This window comes from Tympanuchus pallidicinctus, unplaced genomic scaffold (genome assembly GCF_026119805.1).
Source record: "Tympanuchus pallidicinctus isolate F22 unplaced genomic scaffold, pur_lepc_1.0 scaffold1, whole genome shotgun sequence".
NCBI lineage: Eukaryota > Metazoa > Chordata > Aves > Galliformes > Phasianidae > Tympanuchus > Tympanuchus pallidicinctus.
In genome coordinates, this window is record NW_026294618.1 from 32,165,774 (window position 1) to 32,185,367 (window position 19,594).

Below are 19,594 nucleotides of genomic sequence, written 5' to 3' on the forward strand. Positions count from 1 at the left end.
TCTGACATTATTTTTCCTACCTTTGGCAGTAGTTTGTCAATGCGTCTTTTGTTGAGAATGTTTTAGTGTCGAGAAGAAACCCTACCTTTGAGGCCCACAGCTTCATAAAGTTTTTGCCTTTCAAAGGCAGGCAGTGCACGTTCTAGAGCAGCCAATCTTTTGGGTACAAACAAACAGACAGTTGTGACCCAGAGCAAAGCACAGTCCTCCTGAGCAGTCTACCAAATCCCCAGACTAATCCTCCTGGATAAATCAAGCCTGTTCTTTATCTTCAGCATACTGGCAAGCAGGAGGAAACATCTTCCACTTCTTTGCCAGCCCAGCCAGGGCCTTTGGGAAGGGCAAACAGCTCAGCTGGATTACTGCTATGGGACTAGAGTAGCTGGAGAATGAGCAATCCTCATGAAGGAAGTGCAAGAGACAACAAATGTCACAAATCTAGTGCTTTTAGAGTCTCCAGAGCAGGAAAATGCCTAATACAAATTTAGAGTACTTATTTTTGTTAGATTACTTGTTGCAGGTCTATAACTACCATCTTCTATAACAGGAAATGCATGTTGATATAGATAGTATACAGTGTATCATATAGTGCATTATTTTATGTTCACTGAATCCTCAGCTGCAGTCTGGGGCCTGAGGATAGTAAGTCATCCTTATGAATGGAGCAGTAGGTGCTTTTATTCATTTCCTCCCAAGGAAACAAACAAGGTAACTTCTTCAACAAGACTATTTTCTGTCAGAAGACAGATTTACAAAGGATAGTTTACCTCAAATGACCTTAGACTAAAGATGTAACCCACTACCTCCTGCCTATCAGCTTTGCAGCAGCAGATTCCTATATGAGTAACCAAGCCCAGATCCAGCTGCTGACACCTATAGAGAACGATGCCAGATCATTACTGGGCACCATTTTGTGCATAGACTGTCTAACCTGAGAGCTTGAAATAAGCTTACATTTCTAAGATTTACTATTACCAGTTGTTCTGTAGGAAAACTGATATTTCAACTAGCAATTTGCAATTGCAAATAATGTATTACAGCTGGAAAAATATACATACTGGAATTCACAAAATTCCCGTGAAAACAAGAGAGGAAGTCTTCTCCTAATATGAAATTGTATGTGGAAAAGACATTAGATATTGTCATAATCTGAATTGAAGCCCGATATCTTTACCCTGTGATTAATGTGGAAAAAACAGTGACTAACGGGTAAAAATAATGTCTATACGAGCAGTCTTCAGCTTTTTATTTCAACTTCTCAGACTGTGGAACTCTAGGTACCTACGTGGAACACATATCTGGAAAATCCAGCCTAGAAATGCTACTGTTTAAAGAGAATATCCTAGGGGAACATATAAAGTCTGCTTTCTCTTCCCCACCCCCCCCCCACCCCCGCATCTTTCTTCCTAGCAGCATTGCAAGGTTAGTAAGATCATAAAGAAACTGAGCATAGCTAGGATAAATCCTAGATAAAGATCCACATTTTGAGATGACAAGTCTAATCCAAACCTGCTCAACTCAATCTAAGAGGCAAGTGATGGTAAATGTCTCACTCAGTGAAGAGCAGAAAGCCCACAGATTCACATACTGCTCTGACTGTACTTCCTAACAGATCTCAGAAGAAATGCAAGCCAGTATGATCTCATGTAAGGGAGTACGTGCTCTATACGGCATGAGCATTGCAAATAGGATCTGGCATCCAGGTAGCAAACCATCACTCAAAACCAATTGACTTCAACAGGTTTGGGGCATATATTTGGATCCTGTGGACTACAACAACTCAGCAGTGATGAAATTAAATGCATGCTTCTCTGGAGTGTAGAAGAACACAAAAATATTTTGACAATCAAACAGAAACAACTGTGCAGAAAATACACTGCACAGAGATCTGGATTGCAAGGCTATTTGCACACCATTTTTTTCCCCTCTCACAATAGAAACTGTGGGCATCTTGGAGAGACTAAAATTACTAAGAGTCTGCAAATAATTGTGCCCTGGAACACTGGAGGCCAAACACTAATGGAGAAGAAGTGGAGGAAGCCAAAGGCACTGTGCTTTTGCCACAACTTTTTAATTGCTCCAACTACAAAACAAGAAACAAACCCTGGTCCTGATGAGGCTAATAGTAAATCATTGGACTTGGCCCTACAGATCTACATTTCTTACTATTAACTTTTCTCCGCTTTCCAGAAAAGGGCATTCCTTTTAGCAATATTCTAATTCCTCATCAACATGCTACTGTTACTTGTCATGTCCACTTAATTCTACAGTCATGTGTGGTTCAGTTTACAGCATCAAGTATTGGCCTCAGTGTTACTTTCAGTTTTGCGTTTATTATCTTTTATCTCACTGCTTATACTTACAGCTTAGTTTGTGTTTCGCACTTTTCTTCGTGACATGACACACTGCCATTATCAGCTGTATCACACTTTCCACTAGGCTAACAGGATGAGACAGACTGGGAACACAACCAGTCCAGGTAAAATACAAACTGACACTCATTAACAGAAGCAATGGAAAGTGGATGCTAAAAGAGAGTCTCCATCAGATGAGATGTATACCATGCATGCCAGGAGAAGTGAACTACTTCAACAGAGAAGTGAACTGCTCCAATAAACTTGAGCTTTAAACTCTGCTTGAACATCTAAGGATGAGGCAAACCAAATTCATTGAGTGACCAGGCTCTGTCAGCACTGCTACAAGTTCAAACAGAAATCTTTCCCCTCCTATCAGATATCCTAATCCCTCACTTGCACCCATCCTCAGCACACATCATTTCCAATTAGATTTGGATACAAAAGGCTAATCTATCAGCTTTGGAAAGCAGTGGGTCTCCTCTGATGTGGTCCAAGTGTGTATATGTGACACATTTGCTTTGCAGCTGCCTGACCAACCAGGGAGGGCAGAGGACTCTGGGGGCGAGGAGATAATGCAAACCAACTTTCTTCCACCCCACTCGAAGGGCTTTCTACAGGAAAATATGCTATGTATTTGTTTGCTTTGGATGCAAGTGCACAATAAGGAACATTTTATGGACAGCTGACCCTGCCTTTGGGCAAAGGGATAATGCAAAGTAAATGCGTGGGCTCTTCCCACCCATTTCTTCTGATACAGGGATTGTGTGGACTGACAATATTAACAGCAATGACACACATCTCCCTTCCCCAGAAACAGCTTGAAAAGCCTTTCATCACTTTATCCACTCCTCATCCCAACATGCTACAGCAGGTTTGGATATTTGCAGCAATAGGCTTGGGCTCTGTCTAAGGAGAACCTGAGCTGCCTGGGTGCTGCACCAGCTACTCATAGCAGTACCAGGAGAGGATCTGGTTTTCATGGGCTTTGCTCGGTCAGCAGCACTGCACAGGAAGGGTCCAAAGCTTTATTAACTTTTCTGACAACATTTCAGTTTTCTCAGTACACATTATGGAGAAAGAGAGGAGCTTAGGTAGGAGAAAGAGGAGGTGAACCTGGAGGAAGACATCAGAGCAAGTACAGTAGACACTACTACAGAGCCTGTGAATGGAGGGCTCTGTGACATGATGGGCTTTTGCTGGGAAACTAAAGCTCTCCACGTGGTCTTTTTGACAGCAGGGCTCTGACAGCAATCACCATTTTGAGGGTAATTGCCAAAAATCAGACATCTGAAAAGAAATTTGGGAAGTGCTCACCGGGGAAAGAAATCCCCATGCCTTTCATGAAAAGTTAATAACTGTTGGAGAAAAAAAAAACTGTAGGAATGGCTGTGAAAATCAACTTATGCATAAAGGATCAGTGCCAGATTATTCACGTGGTTTTCCTATTTGTGTGGGTTGTTTTGGTTTTGTTTTTTTCCTTATAAATAGATAATAAAGTGTTTATGAATGAAAGGTAGACTGGAAAAAAAAAATCAATTTGATATATAAAATTAAGTTTTGGTGCCAAAATGCTTGGACTTCATTTACAAGGAGAAAAGTACTTTTCCAGCAGGCGTCTTACTTACAAAAAATAAAATAAAATAAAATAAAGCCACTAGAGATTAAGGAGGAAATAAAAAGGATTAGTATATGAAGAGTAAATAGTGAGGAAGTTTGGGCCATAAGAGATTAATAAGGAATATAAACTTGCTCTTGCTTTGCCTGAGACAAATGGGCCCAACTGTACTCAATGTGTATTAAGGTATACGGAAAGCAACAGAATAGTAAAGAGACTTCCCAAGAGTCATAGCCCTCAGTCATAGCCCTCCTCCTTGGACCTTCCCCTCTCAGAGTCTTAGATGTCCAGATAACCTGCTAAATCTGCAGATTTTTGTGATGAGTGGGGGAAGTTCTTGCAGACAGCTTCGTTGGCACATGCTTCCTTCCTTCAAGCATGAGACAGTCAGTGCAGAAGCCTGAACTGCCAGTGTATAGGCATTCACTAAGCTGTCTTCAGAATCACAAAATTAAAAACAGTGATTTAAAGCTTAAAATGCATTATCCAGTTTTTATGCGCATACAGCCACAAGCACGTGCACATACACAAACATGAACACTCTCAGGCAAACCAGAAAAATTTGCTATTCTAAACAAATTTACCACACAGCTTCAGATAAATATTTGGACGTTGAAATGTCAAAACACTCAATAGAACTATCATTGTGGAAAACACATTTTTTATTTCTGCATTTGCTACATATATGAAAAAAAGCAGTTGAAGTACATTTAAAATACTTAGCTCTACTTGAGATAGAATAAACTATCTCAAACAAAACTTAAACAAAATTAGCAGCGTAATTATCATTAAATCCTCTGTTTCGATACTGTATTTCCCCATCACTGACTCTCCCTTTTCATTTTCAAGTGTGTCCATTCAAACCAGTTCCTTTCCCCAACAACTTTTACAAATTTCGTCCAGAACCTAAATAGGCTTTTCTGGCTGAGCTCTAGACTTACTCATCTCTACCACCCCCACTGTTGGCAAGGGCCAGACACAATCAAGGGGACTCAGGGGCATCTAAGAACCTGGGCTCTGCAGCATTGCAGACCACCTCTGCCTCCTTTGGTCGCTGTCTTTCTCTGCACGCTAGGGGACATTCCAATTCCTTTGAAGATCTTAGCTGAGTGTCAAAGGGAGATGTTAGGTTTTCAGTTTCAATAGTCACTTAATCTGAAAGCAGGTGGAGCTCCTGCCTCGACAACCCAAGATCAGAAAAAATGAGGACAGCTGCTGGAGAGTAGTGTGAGCCAGGCATGAAGGAGTGGAGTTTTGAAGGAGAAAAAGGACCTACTTCAGAAATCAAGGGACTGCTGAAAAAAATGAGCAGCCAGATGGAGGCCTGTCCCTGGGACTATGTCTGACACAATCTAGGACATGGTTGCAGAACTGAAAACAAGAAGATAAAGCTACAGGGCATCCCATGTATCTGCAAGAACATAGACCAAAGAGGAGATGTGATGCAACCTTTGATTCTCTCTCAGTCTCTGACCTTCTTCTTAGAACACATCCTAGTTTCCCTTCAGTACAGGTTTTGGAATTTCAAAGACCATCACAAATTTCTGATATGTTCGTTACAATAAAAGAGCCCAGGCAGGTTAACTAAAATCCCTGGCCACCTCAGGTCTCATCAACAGCAGTGTAAAAAATCCCATATCCATACTTCCACCAAGTAACAACCAGTTTCTTCCTACAGATCCATTGAAATTCAGCTCCTCTTTGTAAGCAAAAGGTTGGCATAACCCAGCTCTATTGTAAGTAAGGTTTCATAATTAATTTTCCCCAGTGCATGTCTAGCATGTTAGTTGTGCAACACAGCTACTGAACAGGTCAAGGCCAGCCACATGGTCTCCCTTTGCCTGGACATGCTTACTCAAGGCACTGCTTGCCAGTGTCCTGCAAAGGCTGTTGACACCAAGGATGGATTCTGGCCGCACAGCAGGGGGGTCTCGGGGGAAAATAACCAATCAAGCTGCACTCTGTACTACACACATCCTTCAAACCAAAAGGGACAGGATGGGCAACATTCCCAGCCTGCACATTTTCTGAACCAAACCCTATTTGTGTGCTTTGGGGCAGTCAGTTCACACTAGTGTGAGAAGGACATTGTGGTGAAATAGCCATGTTAATGGCTAGCAAAGCAGTTGCTTCCCAGAAAATTAGTGGGTTTTGGTTAGATTTGCCAGTTTTTGTTTTTAGTATGTTTAGAAGAAATTTAAATCTAAAATCATTGGTGCAAACTAAATATATACAATCCCAGCCTTCATAAATGTGAATGTTTCTGTCTACTGCATACTCAAAGTAAGCAACTTCTGAAATACTTTCCAGAAAGGTTATCATTCTGGCCTTTCCTGTCATGTTATTTAAACTACACCTACCAAATGGACTCATTTAGAAATACATACGTCTTTCAGGAAGCAAGTAAAGTTCTCATTCAAATATGTTCCTATATTTTTTGCCAAGCTCTCAGGGAAAAATATCCATTAATCTTTATCACATCAGAGACATAAGCCAAACTTTTGCCAGTGCTCTTACTACATTATATTTTATTTGGGATAGAGAAAGGGAATTACATCTCACAGAAGTACCTCATATCAACTAGCAATCATACTGTGAAGACGTACAGTTTGCATGAAGATCGCTGAAGGCCAGAGACCTTCCTGCTAGCACGATCAAGAGCCTCGCGGGGGAGGCAGAATGGGGTATTCCAACCCTAATTCTGACTTTCCTGCCCTTTGTGGGTCTGAACCACATGTGGACTCACCCAGTTTCTGATGGGTGATTTACAGCCAAGACCCTGAGAATAGGCAAAGAAGATGGAAACATAGACTGCTCAGTAACCACAGCACATGGCTCCTGCGGGCACCACTACAGTCACAGGCCTACAGCTGAGTTTCAAATTATTCTATTGAATTACAGAGAGAGCTGTAATTAGGCTCCCCTCCCCTCAACCTCATTATATACAGTGGTTTGCTGCCATTAAACCCATCTTCTGACAACTTTTGTCTATAAACTGCTTAGCATATCAAGATTTTTTCTGAATGTTGCAATTTGATATATTAAGGAGGTAATACAGTTTGAGTAAAACTGTGTCCCAGGATAATGATTTCCTGCTGTCAGGGCTGAGGCTCTCTGGATTTATGTCAGTATACATTCTGGGGATTCACTGACCAACTAGTGGAGGGAGCCCTGCAACATGGAGTTTATCTTGTTAAGAAAACCTCTGAGCCTGATGCACTTTTCTGGTAGACAGCCTAAAATAATAATAATAATAATAGTTTGGTAATACCTTCATAGAAACGAAAAAGCATTATCTCCTGCCAGGAGACCCACTCACTTTTTGGAAACTCAGCTTCAAGAGGTGCAATGTACAAGCTCCATTTCTTCAACACGTTTGTAACTCGTGGCTCTGGAGTCATACGATACTGCTACACACTGCTACTCAACAGTTGTTTCATTTCACTTCCTGAAGAAATTGCCAGTCAATAGTTGGGGAAAAAAAATGTATCTGTTTCAGCACTGACTATATGGAAACAAGATCTCAGTTATACAGATACACTGCATCAAGAACAGAGCTTTTGAAGAGAGCAAATTATTTCAGCCATGAGCAAAGGCAAGCTGAGACTTTGATACAATACTCTTAGCAAGTGAACAAACATACAGAAATCAATAATATTCCATGAAAATCGACTCTTTTGGAAACATTCTTTGTTATGTCCCATTTTTGGAAACATTTTTTCTTATGTCCCATTTTTTAGAGAAGCAAGAGCTTACTTTAAGCAAACAAGTTGACTTACAGTGAGAAATGTAAAGAAAAATACAGAGGATGTTGAAATCCCCATATGGAGAAGCTCTAAGGAAAGGGACTTGCACACGGCTGTTTGCACAGTGCCTTGTACAATGGGTCCTAACCTGGTTATGCCCTTTAGTTGCTATTGCAGTGCAAACATTCAACAACAAAGAAGTAGCAAGTAGTGCTAGGGTCAAGAGCAGCTACCGAATCTGCATTGTGTGCATGCCTCTACGAGTGCTGGGGTGGATGCTGCAACCTCATTCACAGCAAAACTCTGTTGGTCCCAGCAGCTTTAGCTCAGGAGCCTGTTGCACCAGCCAGAATTCCATCAGATCATTCCCATCATTCCATCATTCCTGGATGTTCTTATTGCTGTGGGAAGGCATTTCTGAGAGGACAGAGGATTGCCACCCAATAAGAAAGACTCAGAGCTTGAAAAGCAAGCTTTTGGCAGTACAGAACATCTGCTGGACACCTTTCTACTTCTTATACAAAATATCACCTGATCACAGAGGATCTGTTTGAAACAATACTTACATACGTATTGGTCAGTAATGTGTATTGTAACTAACCAAAATACAAGTAAATACATCAGGAGACCTACAGCAGTCATAACTACTCCAAAATCATTAGAAAATAAGTATATCCTGATCAGTGTTAAGCCTCTCCAATACTGTGAGAGCATGTGCCAGAAAGACTGTCAGTAGTTCCTCATCAGTACCCAAAGCCCTTTTTCCTCTCCTCATAGGACAAGAAGCCATCACTGGGGTGGCCAACAGCCCAGTCCTGCGAAGTCTCCACTGCCTAATGAGTCGCCTTTATACAAATGACTGCAATAACACAATCCAAGGCAGATGCTGCATTCTTCATTCAGATATAAAATAGATATTCTCCCTCAGCGAATGGCACAAGGCAAATGACATCTCTAAGACCCTGGAGACAAAAATGAGGCTGTCTCAGTTTTGGATGAAATTTGACAAGTTTGAAGTTAATGGGATTTCTATGATTTTTGAATAAATTTAAGCAGTGTGAAAGACATGAAGACACATGTTGGCTGCAAGAAAGCAGATGCTACTCCCCAAGTTCCCGGTACACAGGACAAATGTCTCTGCAAATCCCCACAAGGGACTGTGACTTTGGCTCACACAGACACAGAATGAATCTGGCAGATGAGAAAACCCAGCCTTGAATAATTGACATCATTGGTGGCAGAGGGCTGGGAAGAAATGAAAAGCATGTTGGAAAGCTAAAAAAAATGTGCAATTCAATTTTACAGTTCCATAAAAAAGGAAAGAGAGCATTTCACAGCTGGCAAGAAGTAAGGCCCAAGCTCTTAAGTTTCACTTCCACCACTGGCTGACATTTATAGTATTATTTATAAACAGCCTTTATGAAAATCAGTCAAGTCGTAGTTCACATCACTATCACAAAGCAGAGTATTATTATGTACTCATTGTTTTCTATATGAAAAAGCACAGAGTGAGGAGGATTAAATGTATATGCTTCTCTAGTGTGTACTTCAAGACAAAGCCCAGTGTTTGCTTTGCAGTGCATGAACAACCTCCTACAACCCAGAGAGAATCTTTAAAGTGAGTAAGAAATGTACTTTCTTCTAGCTTGGATATTGGTATTTCCAACAAGTACCTTGCAGCATACTTTTTTCTCCATTAATCATAATTGTTGATCTGCTAAATTTTTAATTCATTTAACTGTTACCCTGCACTTCTTGAAATGACCGAGGAACTGCTTGTACAAGCCTGTATGCATAAATCCATGTGTTACGAGGAACTAAGTTGAAAACTTCATCTCAAATATGTCTCAATAGCATTTAGCAGGATACCCAATAACTCTACTTACAGTGATATGTTACACACCTGTTACTGAATCTCAGCTAACAAATCATCTAGCATAGACATTACGACAGTGGCTCTAATATTCCAGGCAGCAGCTGAACTACTGCTAAGTTGAAGAGCTCACACTGCTGGCCTCTCCATTTCTGATGCAACAATCAGGATGAAAAGACAACATAGAAACATGCAAAGAACAGCAACAGAGAAGGGAGAACGAGAAAATACTCAAGAAAAACAAGCTTAAAAAAAAAATAAAAATGTGTTTTTACCTTTTTTTCCTCAGAGTTTGAGTTGAATTCAGAACAGTTGGAATTATAGAAAGATTACCTTGCAATTACTTTTCCACATCAGAAAGCACTGCAGGAACTCCATGGATGCCCTGGATTGAGGGAAAGACTCAATCAAGGGAATTACAGTGAAAAAGGAGGCCATGTGATCACTGCAGATACAGGAGTGCTCTTAAAGTACTTTGCTGATGAAGGTAAATGAGAGAAGAGTGTTGCAGAGCTATATACATCTCCATCAGGAACCTCTGACTTCCTGTTTGAGGCCCCTCCCATCATCTTTGTTCAAATGGCAGGAGGGTAACTAGACATACACACCAGACTCAATAAGCTAGATGTCTCCAAAACATAGTTATAAGTTAGCAACTATCTTTGCATTAATTTGACTTTGGAAAGGACTCAGTTCTACATCTTGCATGGGAGAAGCTGAAGAGAGATAGGCCTGTGTAGGTTTAGACACTGAGGTTTCTATTTTTTAAAGCTCTGGTCATTCTGTATTTTTCCATGCTTAGGAAGACAAACTTAATAATCAGGAGAACAGTTCATCCAAAAGAGTTATCAACCTCCAAATCCAAAAGAAGGTTGAGCATGTTTAGTCCTACTACTCTCTTGACAAGAAGAGATTTATGTCTGTCAAGCTGTTACAGGAATCTAAGGGAACTTTTAATCCTGAAGAATAACTGTTTTGTGCACAATATTTAAGTGCGTATTTGGGATGAAGTTTTTCAACCAAAACAACAAAAAAAGGAAGATTTTCTGACGTGTACTTGCATTACATGTCCTAGTGAAATAGCCCAGCATGAAATGGTGGAATTGCACATCCATAAAACAATCATTTTTGTAGCCAAAGGCTATACTGGAGATGAGTCTGTTCCTCATGTTTTAGTAGGCCTTTGAAGAGTTAGCATTTCCTGTCTAAAAATGCAGATTTTGATTTTGTTCTCCTGCTCCATATGTAAGGATTAGGGTCCCGCACACAGAGCTGCTTCTAACATGCTTCTGTAGAAGTTTAAGGTTTTCCTACAAAACTACACTAGCTGTAATCACAGAATGTCAGAATGGATTGGGTTCAAATGGTCCTCCGGGTTCACCTGCTCCAATACTTGCTCAAACAGGGACACCTAGAGCAGGCTACTCAGGAATATGTTGAGGCAGTTTTTAAAGATCTCCAAGAAGGGATACTACTATCTCAGTGCGACAGCTCACAGTTATAGACTGTGCTCTATCTAAGAGCATGTAACCATTTGCATTTAATTTTACTAAAAATAAATAATATAAAGGGAGGAAGTTGTGGCAGTTTTAGGAAGGTATGTCTGGATCCATAAAAACACTTGGGAACAAAGCTTATGCGACTATACTACAAAAATCTCAGCAGAGGTTTCATGGGGGTTTCCCAAGAGCAGGTTTATAGTACTGAACTCAGTATTATCTACTTATTGCCTTTCAGGGATTCCACATATATCTACTAGAGGATGCAGGGTTGATTTAGACTATGCTCATCTTCTTTCCTGGGCAAAGAGGTTCCTGGGGATTTTTCTTTTTCAAAAGCAATAAAATAAAAATGTGTTGCTTCAGCCAAAAAAAACCCTGCAGACCGTTGCTTATCTTTCAAAGTGACAGCTTCTCTGATTATGTCCATTTTAGCAGAGCACAAAGATTTGAGCCATTTCTTGACTCCTAATTTAATCTGTTAACATGGTCTCCCTTTGACGTGGCTTGTCAGGTGATTAAGGGTCTCACACCCTCATTCTGATTTCCCCCTTCTGCGGTCACCAGTGCTCCTCCCTCCTCAAAAAAAATCCAACCTACTAAAGCACAGCATTCAGCTGGCTCTGTCTCCATCATATATCGTATTCCTCCTCTGTTTGGGAAAGGTGGAGTCTCCACATTCTCAATACTCAGTTGGCATTCATGTCCCCTCCCCCTCACAAAAAAAAAAAAAAAAAAAAAAAAAGAGAGAAAAAAAAAAGCCATGGAGAAACTCCGAAGGTAAGAGTATCCAATCAGGCTTGGGCTTTGAGAGACAAATGTCAAAAGACATTTGAATTTAGATGGTTTCCAGGCCTCCAATTTCCACTTGCGTCTTCAGGCATTGCAGGCACCTCTGCCAGACTGCCTAAAATACTTCAGAACTGAGCAAGCTAGCCTGAGGAAGCACTGGGCCACGTCCTCCTGCCTTTCCTGGCAGCACCATGGAAGGACAGGGCGGTAAGGATGCCGACCGTGTCCTCCTCCGACTGCATCACTCAGCCTCAGCCGGCTGGCTTCTCAAAGGAGACACTGTGCAAGTGCCCAGTGCTGGGTGAGGGGGCTGCTCCTGTGCCCCGATAAACGAGCAGTCTAGCAGCTTGTTTATTTGTTTGTTTTTCTGGAGGAATACAGGTTCACTCATCATTACAATAAGCACATTGAAGCGAGCACTTAGCCGGTGCTAAGTCTTCCAAGCCCAGAGCCCTGAATGAATGAGGCCAGTAAAAACTGCATACTGCAGAGTCTTAGTTGATGTTTTTCAAATTAGTGCCAGACTGAGGCACCCTGGTTTAAAAAGTGTTGCCGTGAGCATTGTAAATTAATATTTTATATTCCCTTGAAGTGCCTTTGGAGGAAATTAGCCTTCATTACAGAAGCATCTCCCCTGTAAACACAGCAAATACCTCTGCTGACAAGGACAGCACTGTAGGGCAGGCAAGGAGAGCAAACATTGAGTCTGGGGAAGAATTGGACTGATTCAGCAGCTGTATCCAGTGGGTAGGCAAATCCCTGCTCCCAAGTTGCCGTGTTCGGCCTTCTGCTACAATAGGGCCCATATTTCTATTCAGGGAGCAGCACCCCTAGCCCTACAGGGCTGCTGAAACACCGAGGACCTTTGTGTGGCTGCCAGCAGGGTGCTTCACCATCCTGAACTACCAGGCACCACTAGGAAATTTTGGTCACACTGCCTAAACCACGAAGACAGCGGGAGTATTGCTAGGCTTCAGAGCTTTAACACAGCCTGACAAGCACTACACTGGTTTTGGTGCTGGTGGGGAGGTTTCTCTGCAGCTCACTAAGCCCATTGGAACTGAGCAAAGTTCTCATAATGGATTGTGCTCCCATCAGAAAGCAGCCCAATGCTGCTCTTCCCAGCAAAGTGCTGCTCTCACCCTTTTTTGATGGAAGCAAGTTGGCATTCACCAGGAGCAAGCCAGAGCTATTTCAGACACGGAAGACAGAAGACACAAATCAATAGAAAAAAATAACTTCTTTTTATTTACAAAAAAAAATCCAAATATTGGATGCTGTAAACAAAATTCACAATCTGTTCCCTCTAGAGTCTGTTTCCCATCAGCTCTTTTTCTTTCTCTGACAACGCCTATAGTCAAAATGTTCCAAAAGAGCAATCCAAGGAGCAGTTTGCTGCAACAGGATGCCTTGCAGAAGGCAACAGTTGTATGGAAATCTGAGGGAAAGCAAATCTGCACAGACTCCTACGGACTGCAGGAGCCTGCAGTGCTTCAGCCAAGCTGTCTTGAAATTTGCAGGCTTTTTTTTTTTTTTTTTTTTTTTTTTTTAAACTATTTATTTTGTTAGCAAACCATTATTACAACAGCAAAACAGTACACTGATTTTCCTTCTCGCAAAGGAAACTCTCTGCATAAAGAAAACCATACAAAAGAATATATTCAAATAGAGCTGAATATGCAATTACAGTTTTTCCTTTTCTGTGCAGTTTTATCTAACACACTTCATTTTCTCAATTAAAAAAAAAAAAAAAAAAAAAAAAGCTTTTTTTTGAAACTGGTAGGAGCTTCTCACACAATGCAAACCAAGCACTAAGAGGTGTTTCAAAGATTTGTATGAAGGCCTTTGTGCAAGACAAAACAAAAATATTTTAAGTAAGTGCAATAAAACTATAAAAATATCATCTTTTTGGTCTTTTAACTGCCCTTCTATTTTTGGAGGAAGTGTTCTTGCACTGGGGAGACAGCTACATCTAAGAAAAAAAATCCAATTTCAAAGCTCTTGGTTGTTTCGCGATAGCTCTACTGAACCAAGTTTAGCTCCCTCTCGGTTAGCAATAGATTCAGCTGCAGCACAAACAGTTTTACTGTAATCAGGTCAATGTTTTTAATCAGTTCAGCACTTTAAAAGGGACACTGTCTCTTGCAGCAAGTTGTAGCCTTGCAGCTGATTGGATGAGAAAAATGAAGCCTACAAAGCAAGAATGTGGTTGTTAACTTTAAAAGCATCAGTGTAACGAAGGGCAGGAGGGGGAAACAGTTTTAAAAAGTCAGACTTTATGGAGAGGAAGGTGTGCAAACCGCAGGAATAAACCAGCTTTGAAAAGGGGTTCTTATTTAATTCTTGGCCTGAGCTCACGCCTTCTTCCCACCTCTAACACCAGGCACCTTTTAAACTCAAATCACAGTTACAACAAAGCTCCACCAGTTCCACCACTTGCTCATTAACATATGCAAAACAGATCCAGAATACCTATATAATATATATAAAAACATATTATATATGTATCAAAATGCAAACGCTGAAAGGTGCAGTTTAGCTCAGAGCCCTGCTGCATGCACTATAAGGTAACTAGCTGCTGTCAATCATAAAAACACAATAAAATTGGAGCGGAGAGGAAGTAAATCAAAACTTTCTTCTAAGCAATGGAAAAAGGGTCCTTCGATGGAAAAATACATTGTGTCATGTACTATCAGCATTCTGTCGTTGTGGCACAGCTATAGATTCTCAGCCCCCTCAGAAGAGCAGATGACTCATTTATTTGCTGCAAATAGCTGCGGCGAGAGAAGACATACCACATTACCAGCTGATCCTATTTCCCCAGCCCTCCCCATGCTTCCGCTAGGAACCTTCCCTGAGCTGCCGGCAGTGCAACGCTTTGGCCAGCACCTTCCAGCTCTGCCAGCCAACACCGGCCCCTGTAACATGGGCCCTGCTCTGGCCTCAGAGAGGAGGAAGGCCTCAGGGGGGAGGAAGGGTTGGCGGGGACAAGGTCTCCGAGCAAACACAGCGAAGGGCAATGAAACAGATTGTACATTTCCTGAAGAATTCACAGGGAAGGTGCTTCTGTAAACAAATCAGGTTCCCGCTAGATTGCCTTCAGAGTTAAAAGTACAAAGCGCGACAAAAATAGATGTACCTTAGTAGCTCCGTAGGGAAAACACAGCCGGGACACGAGCCCTGTTCTCTCTAGCTCCTGCCTCCACACACACGAGACCATGCAAAGATGCACAGTTTTCTCTCAAAACTCTGAATTCCCTTTTCTTTTTTTTTTCCCCCTCAGTAAAAAATAGCAAAATATCAGAGTCAAGTGTCATTGAGTTATCGGGGTTTCAAAGCCCAACAAAAATCTAACACCTTCAGGGATGGCACTGAAGTGAAAACAACAGCAGAGGTTTCATTTTCCCCCTGCTGGTCTTTTGGGAGAGGAAATGAAAGTGAATAGGTATTGTTCCAATGTAAAGTGATTCCATTTAAATAAAGTACAGTACTGAACTTGTAAATGCAGTGTGACAACCAGATCAAAGATGTTTAATATTCGCATAAAAATATATATATATATATATATAATATATATATAAAATATAATTTTAAGCAATCGTGCAACTCTTAAAAAGGGTTCACTTCACATTTACTAAATTCTAGTGGTCCTGGAATGCATCACGCATTCTATTAAAATACTCCTTTAAATATTAACAATTAGTGTTCAAATCTCCAACTAATACAATATCCTTTAGCTGTCAGGGGGTTTAAATAAACCTATCTTTGATCCACGTTCCACTGAATTACACATAATGGAGGTATGCAGTCACAACATTAGTGGGTTAAATGTCAAAATGGCATTACAGTACAAAATAGTTTAAAAAAAAAAATCAGCTAGTCATATGTTTCTGTTTGTGGAATTATGGCTCACAAGCAATCCACTGAATTACTGTAATCCTTGTTCTTGCACCAAAGACATTATCCAAATCCCACCTTAATCCTGACTGGTTCATTTACTCCAAATTTCTCAGGTGTGGGTTAAAAATCCACTGCAAAGTGCCCACTGTCCTATGACATCCTGTTGCAAACTGGAAAACACATAGTACTTTATTTAAACATTCCTTAATTGCTACATTTTCCTAGACCACATTAATATATATTGTGTGTGTATATATATAGATAGACACATATAACATGTACATATATACACACACAAACATATATACACACAAACACACACGTACCTAGGATAATAGCACACCGACATAACATTTACTCTATACAAGTATTTGCCAAGAAAAAAAATAGGGCATTTCCTCCACCACTTATTCACAAGCTTATGGTTGTTTTGCTTTTTAATCCTTGTGTCCCTGATAAAACAAAATGCATGGTTAAATCACAAAACTAGATTTTTCTCACTTCAAATTTTATGAAGGCATCAGGCACTTTTGATTACTATTGGTGTGTACAAATATAGCAACATCTTTTTTTTTCTGTTTTGTTTTATATATATATATATATATTTATATATATACTCTACTGTGTCTTCTTTGCTCAGATAACTTATTTGTGAAATCTTTGGTCCTTGAGCATACTTAGTTTGCCACAGCTGTTCTCCCTGCATTCTCACATTTTAAAAATGGGAGGCACGCACACAGCTGGAAATAATGGACTTTGCCATCATACGTGTTTCCGTTTTTCTAACTGTACCAATCTACTACTGTTCATTTGGAGCAAGCTGTTTCTGATAAAGCATTCTCTATTCAAGCAAGCTATACATTCTACACTGTCAATCCATAGACGGCACTTGCTGCAAGCCCCAAATGCAGTAATTCCAATATACATTTTAATTCAGCTTATCTCTGCTTTATGCCTCTACTTTTAATTCCTGAATATATATATATAATTGTTTTTTTGAGTTTTTTTTTTTTTGTTGGTTTTTTTGTTTCTTTCATATTCTCCCTTTTGCAGATCCCATTCTAGAGTAAGAATAAAAACAAAAGAAATAAGGCTTTCCCATCTTCTCTATGCCAAAGCTATGGGAGCAGATACTGCCAACCCATATTGTCATCAAGCATTCCTCCCTCACTTATCTCAGGGGAAGCTGGTTGCTTTTAATGACAGGCCTCTTGTGCTCTGGGTAGGATCCAATTATTTTGGGGTTCTTTCTAGATCATGCTCCCATTGTTTATTAGAAGAACCACAAGCTTTCACCAAGCTTGAAAACCAGAGCAGATCATCATTGCACAAAATACCCCATTTCAAAGGGGCTCATTGCCCCTTTCTACGCATTAGAAAAGGTTCTCCCCACTGGGTCTACTAATTTTGATCCTTAATTACAGGGCAGCCAGGTAGAGTACGTGTGCTGCTGGCATGGGAACACTGTCTGCACCTGGGCAATATAGTAATTGCTGAAGTTGGCATCTGCTACGTATGGGGCTGGCTGGTAATAACAGGTGACATTGGCCACATTGGGGATGATATTCTGCTCGGCTAGGACCCGGATGGCCAGCATGGTGATCAGATTCAGCGTCTGTCTCCTCTCATGTCCCATCAGGCACACTGTGCTCTCGTTCACCACACCATGAAGGGTCATGAGATAGTCATACTTGCGGTCCTCTAATCCCACAAAGTGGTTCTGCAAGTAGGACTCCAGCTTCCTCTGCTGTTCTCCAATGTCTGAGAAGTCAATGAAAAACCTCGAACACATGTATCTCTGCAGGGACTTAATCTCGGATTCAGAGGCAGCCCTAAAGCCCCTTACCAAAAGGTTGCAGTACTTCAGCAAACCGCCTCCTCTGATCTCTTCGGGGTTTCTGGTAGCAATGATCTTGTTGCAGAGGTGATCAAAAGCTTCTTGGAAATCCCCATAGACGCTCTCGCCGATGATGGTCGGGTGAAATGTCTCAGTCATCGGATTCTCTGAGCATTCATAAAAAAGCAGCAGGGAGTCCAGCTTGATTTGGAAGGAATCAACACTGAATTCAAACTGCCGCCTCAGAGAGTCCACGAACTTCAGCTCCACATTCTTGCCACTGTTGTTGGACAAGGAGATGAGACTCCACCGGTCAGAATCATTGCATACTTTGACCATTTTCTGCACGTAAGCTTCCTACAAGTGCAAAGAGAATATGAGCAAACCCCTTGCAGCCACTTGCCACCTCTACCCAGCCCTAGCAGTGCATGAAAGGAGCCTGCAGGTAGGGACCGGAGGGAGCCTGCAGTGCACGGGAGCACTGTCCTTGCACAGGGATGACATGGGGATGTCCTGTTGGGGCTGTCGTGCAAGAGAAGTCCTTGGCACCTCTGCTTCTTTCAAGCACTTGTAAATACATATGCATGCAAACCCGAGGGTGCGCATGCCAAACAGCTGTGCACCCGCACACAAAAGGTCACTGCTATTATATCTTTTTTTTAAAAAACAGTTTCCACTTCCCTTCCCACCCTCTCAGCTCCCCCGAAATACTATTACTAATAATAATAATAATAATAAAAAAAAACCACTCAGCAAATGTTCTCTCTCTTCAACCCCGTTCCTTCAGCGCAGCTTCCAAACTGCCCCTCTGAAAATCTCAAAGGCATTTGGCACGCAGCCTTAATAAACCGGAGCGAGCTGTCTATGCGGAGAGGGAACACCGCCGGGGCACTGAGACAGACAGCGATGTGAGCAGAGCCAGCGGCAGCCTCCTGCTCGCCTCCCACCACCTCGGGTTTGGGACAGCGGGCACCGCACCACCGGGGCATCCGGGCACGCCGGATGGGTCAATGCTCCCGGCAAACTACATGGCTCCGAGGAAGGAGAGCCGAGGAGCACCAGACAGGGCACCTTCCTGCAAGCTCAGCTTCCAAAGGTGGGGTAATGTCACCAGCGGGTGTCAGGTGGGCACGGACGGGGCGCCCCGCACGCCCTGCTTGCAGCGGGCGCTACACCTGCGCGCTCCGCACGCTCAACGAGCAGCTCTGTGGGCTTACCTTGAGGGTGAGCGGCGTGATCTTCTCCTTATTCACCCCCTCGGGCAAGAAATCCAAGAGGCAGTCCAAGACCACGTCCTTCACAGTCTGAAACTCGGCTTCCCCTTTGAGGTCGGCGCAGAAGATGAGGTCCAAGTCCTTGTAGCCCAGGCCGCTGTCTTGGTGCAGGACGTGGCTGGCGGCCGAGCCGTTGAGCCGCACGTCCCGCAGCCCGATGCCCTTCTCCTCCAGCCGGCTCCGCACTACTTTGACGATCTGCCGGGGCTGCATGGCCAGCGTGGGGAAGTTGCCGCGGCCGTGGATGGGGATGGTCTCGCTGAGGATGCGATCCAGCCGCTGCACTTGCTCCCAGCTCAGTACGTTGCAGTGCGCGCTCTCGCAGCCTCCCGCGTAACCCCCGCCGGCCTTCTCATCGTCCGCCATGGTGCGCGGCCTCCGCGGGCTGCCCGGCCCCGCTGCGGCTCCTCGCTGCCCTTCCTCCGCGCCTGGCAAGAGAGGAAAAGCGAGCGGTCAGCGCCGGCAGCCCCCCCCGCCCCCGAAGCGCCGGGGGCACGCACCCACGGCTCCGGTTAAAAAAGGGAAAGAAAAAATAAAAATGAAATGAACGCGGGAGACGCGGTGCGGGCAGGGGGAGCGCCCGACCTGCGGAGCCGCCGCTGCCCTCGCCCCCCGCTGGGGCTGAGGCCGCCCCGCGCTGTCGGTGAGGCCGCCCCGCGCCGCCCCGCTCGCCGCCGCCGTCTCCGGAGCTTTCGTAGTTC

General features: G+C 42.7%; 1 protein-coding gene across 1 annotated transcript; it reads right to left on the minus strand.

Moving 5' to 3' along the window:
• Positions 1-13,103: 13,103 nt before the first annotated feature.
• TENT5A (terminal nucleotidyltransferase 5A) lies at positions 13,104-19,288 on the minus strand. The gene is made up of 2 exons (XM_052679181.1): positions 18,837-19,288; positions 13,104-17,976 (listed from the first exon to the last, which is right to left on the minus strand). The coding sequence occupies exons 1-2, from the start codon at positions 19,257-19,259 to the stop codon at positions 17,197-17,199; spliced, it is 1,203 nt and encodes a 400-aa protein (XP_052535141.1). The 5' UTR covers positions 19,260-19,288; the 3' UTR covers positions 13,104-17,196.
• Positions 19,289-19,594: the final 306 nt, after the last annotated feature.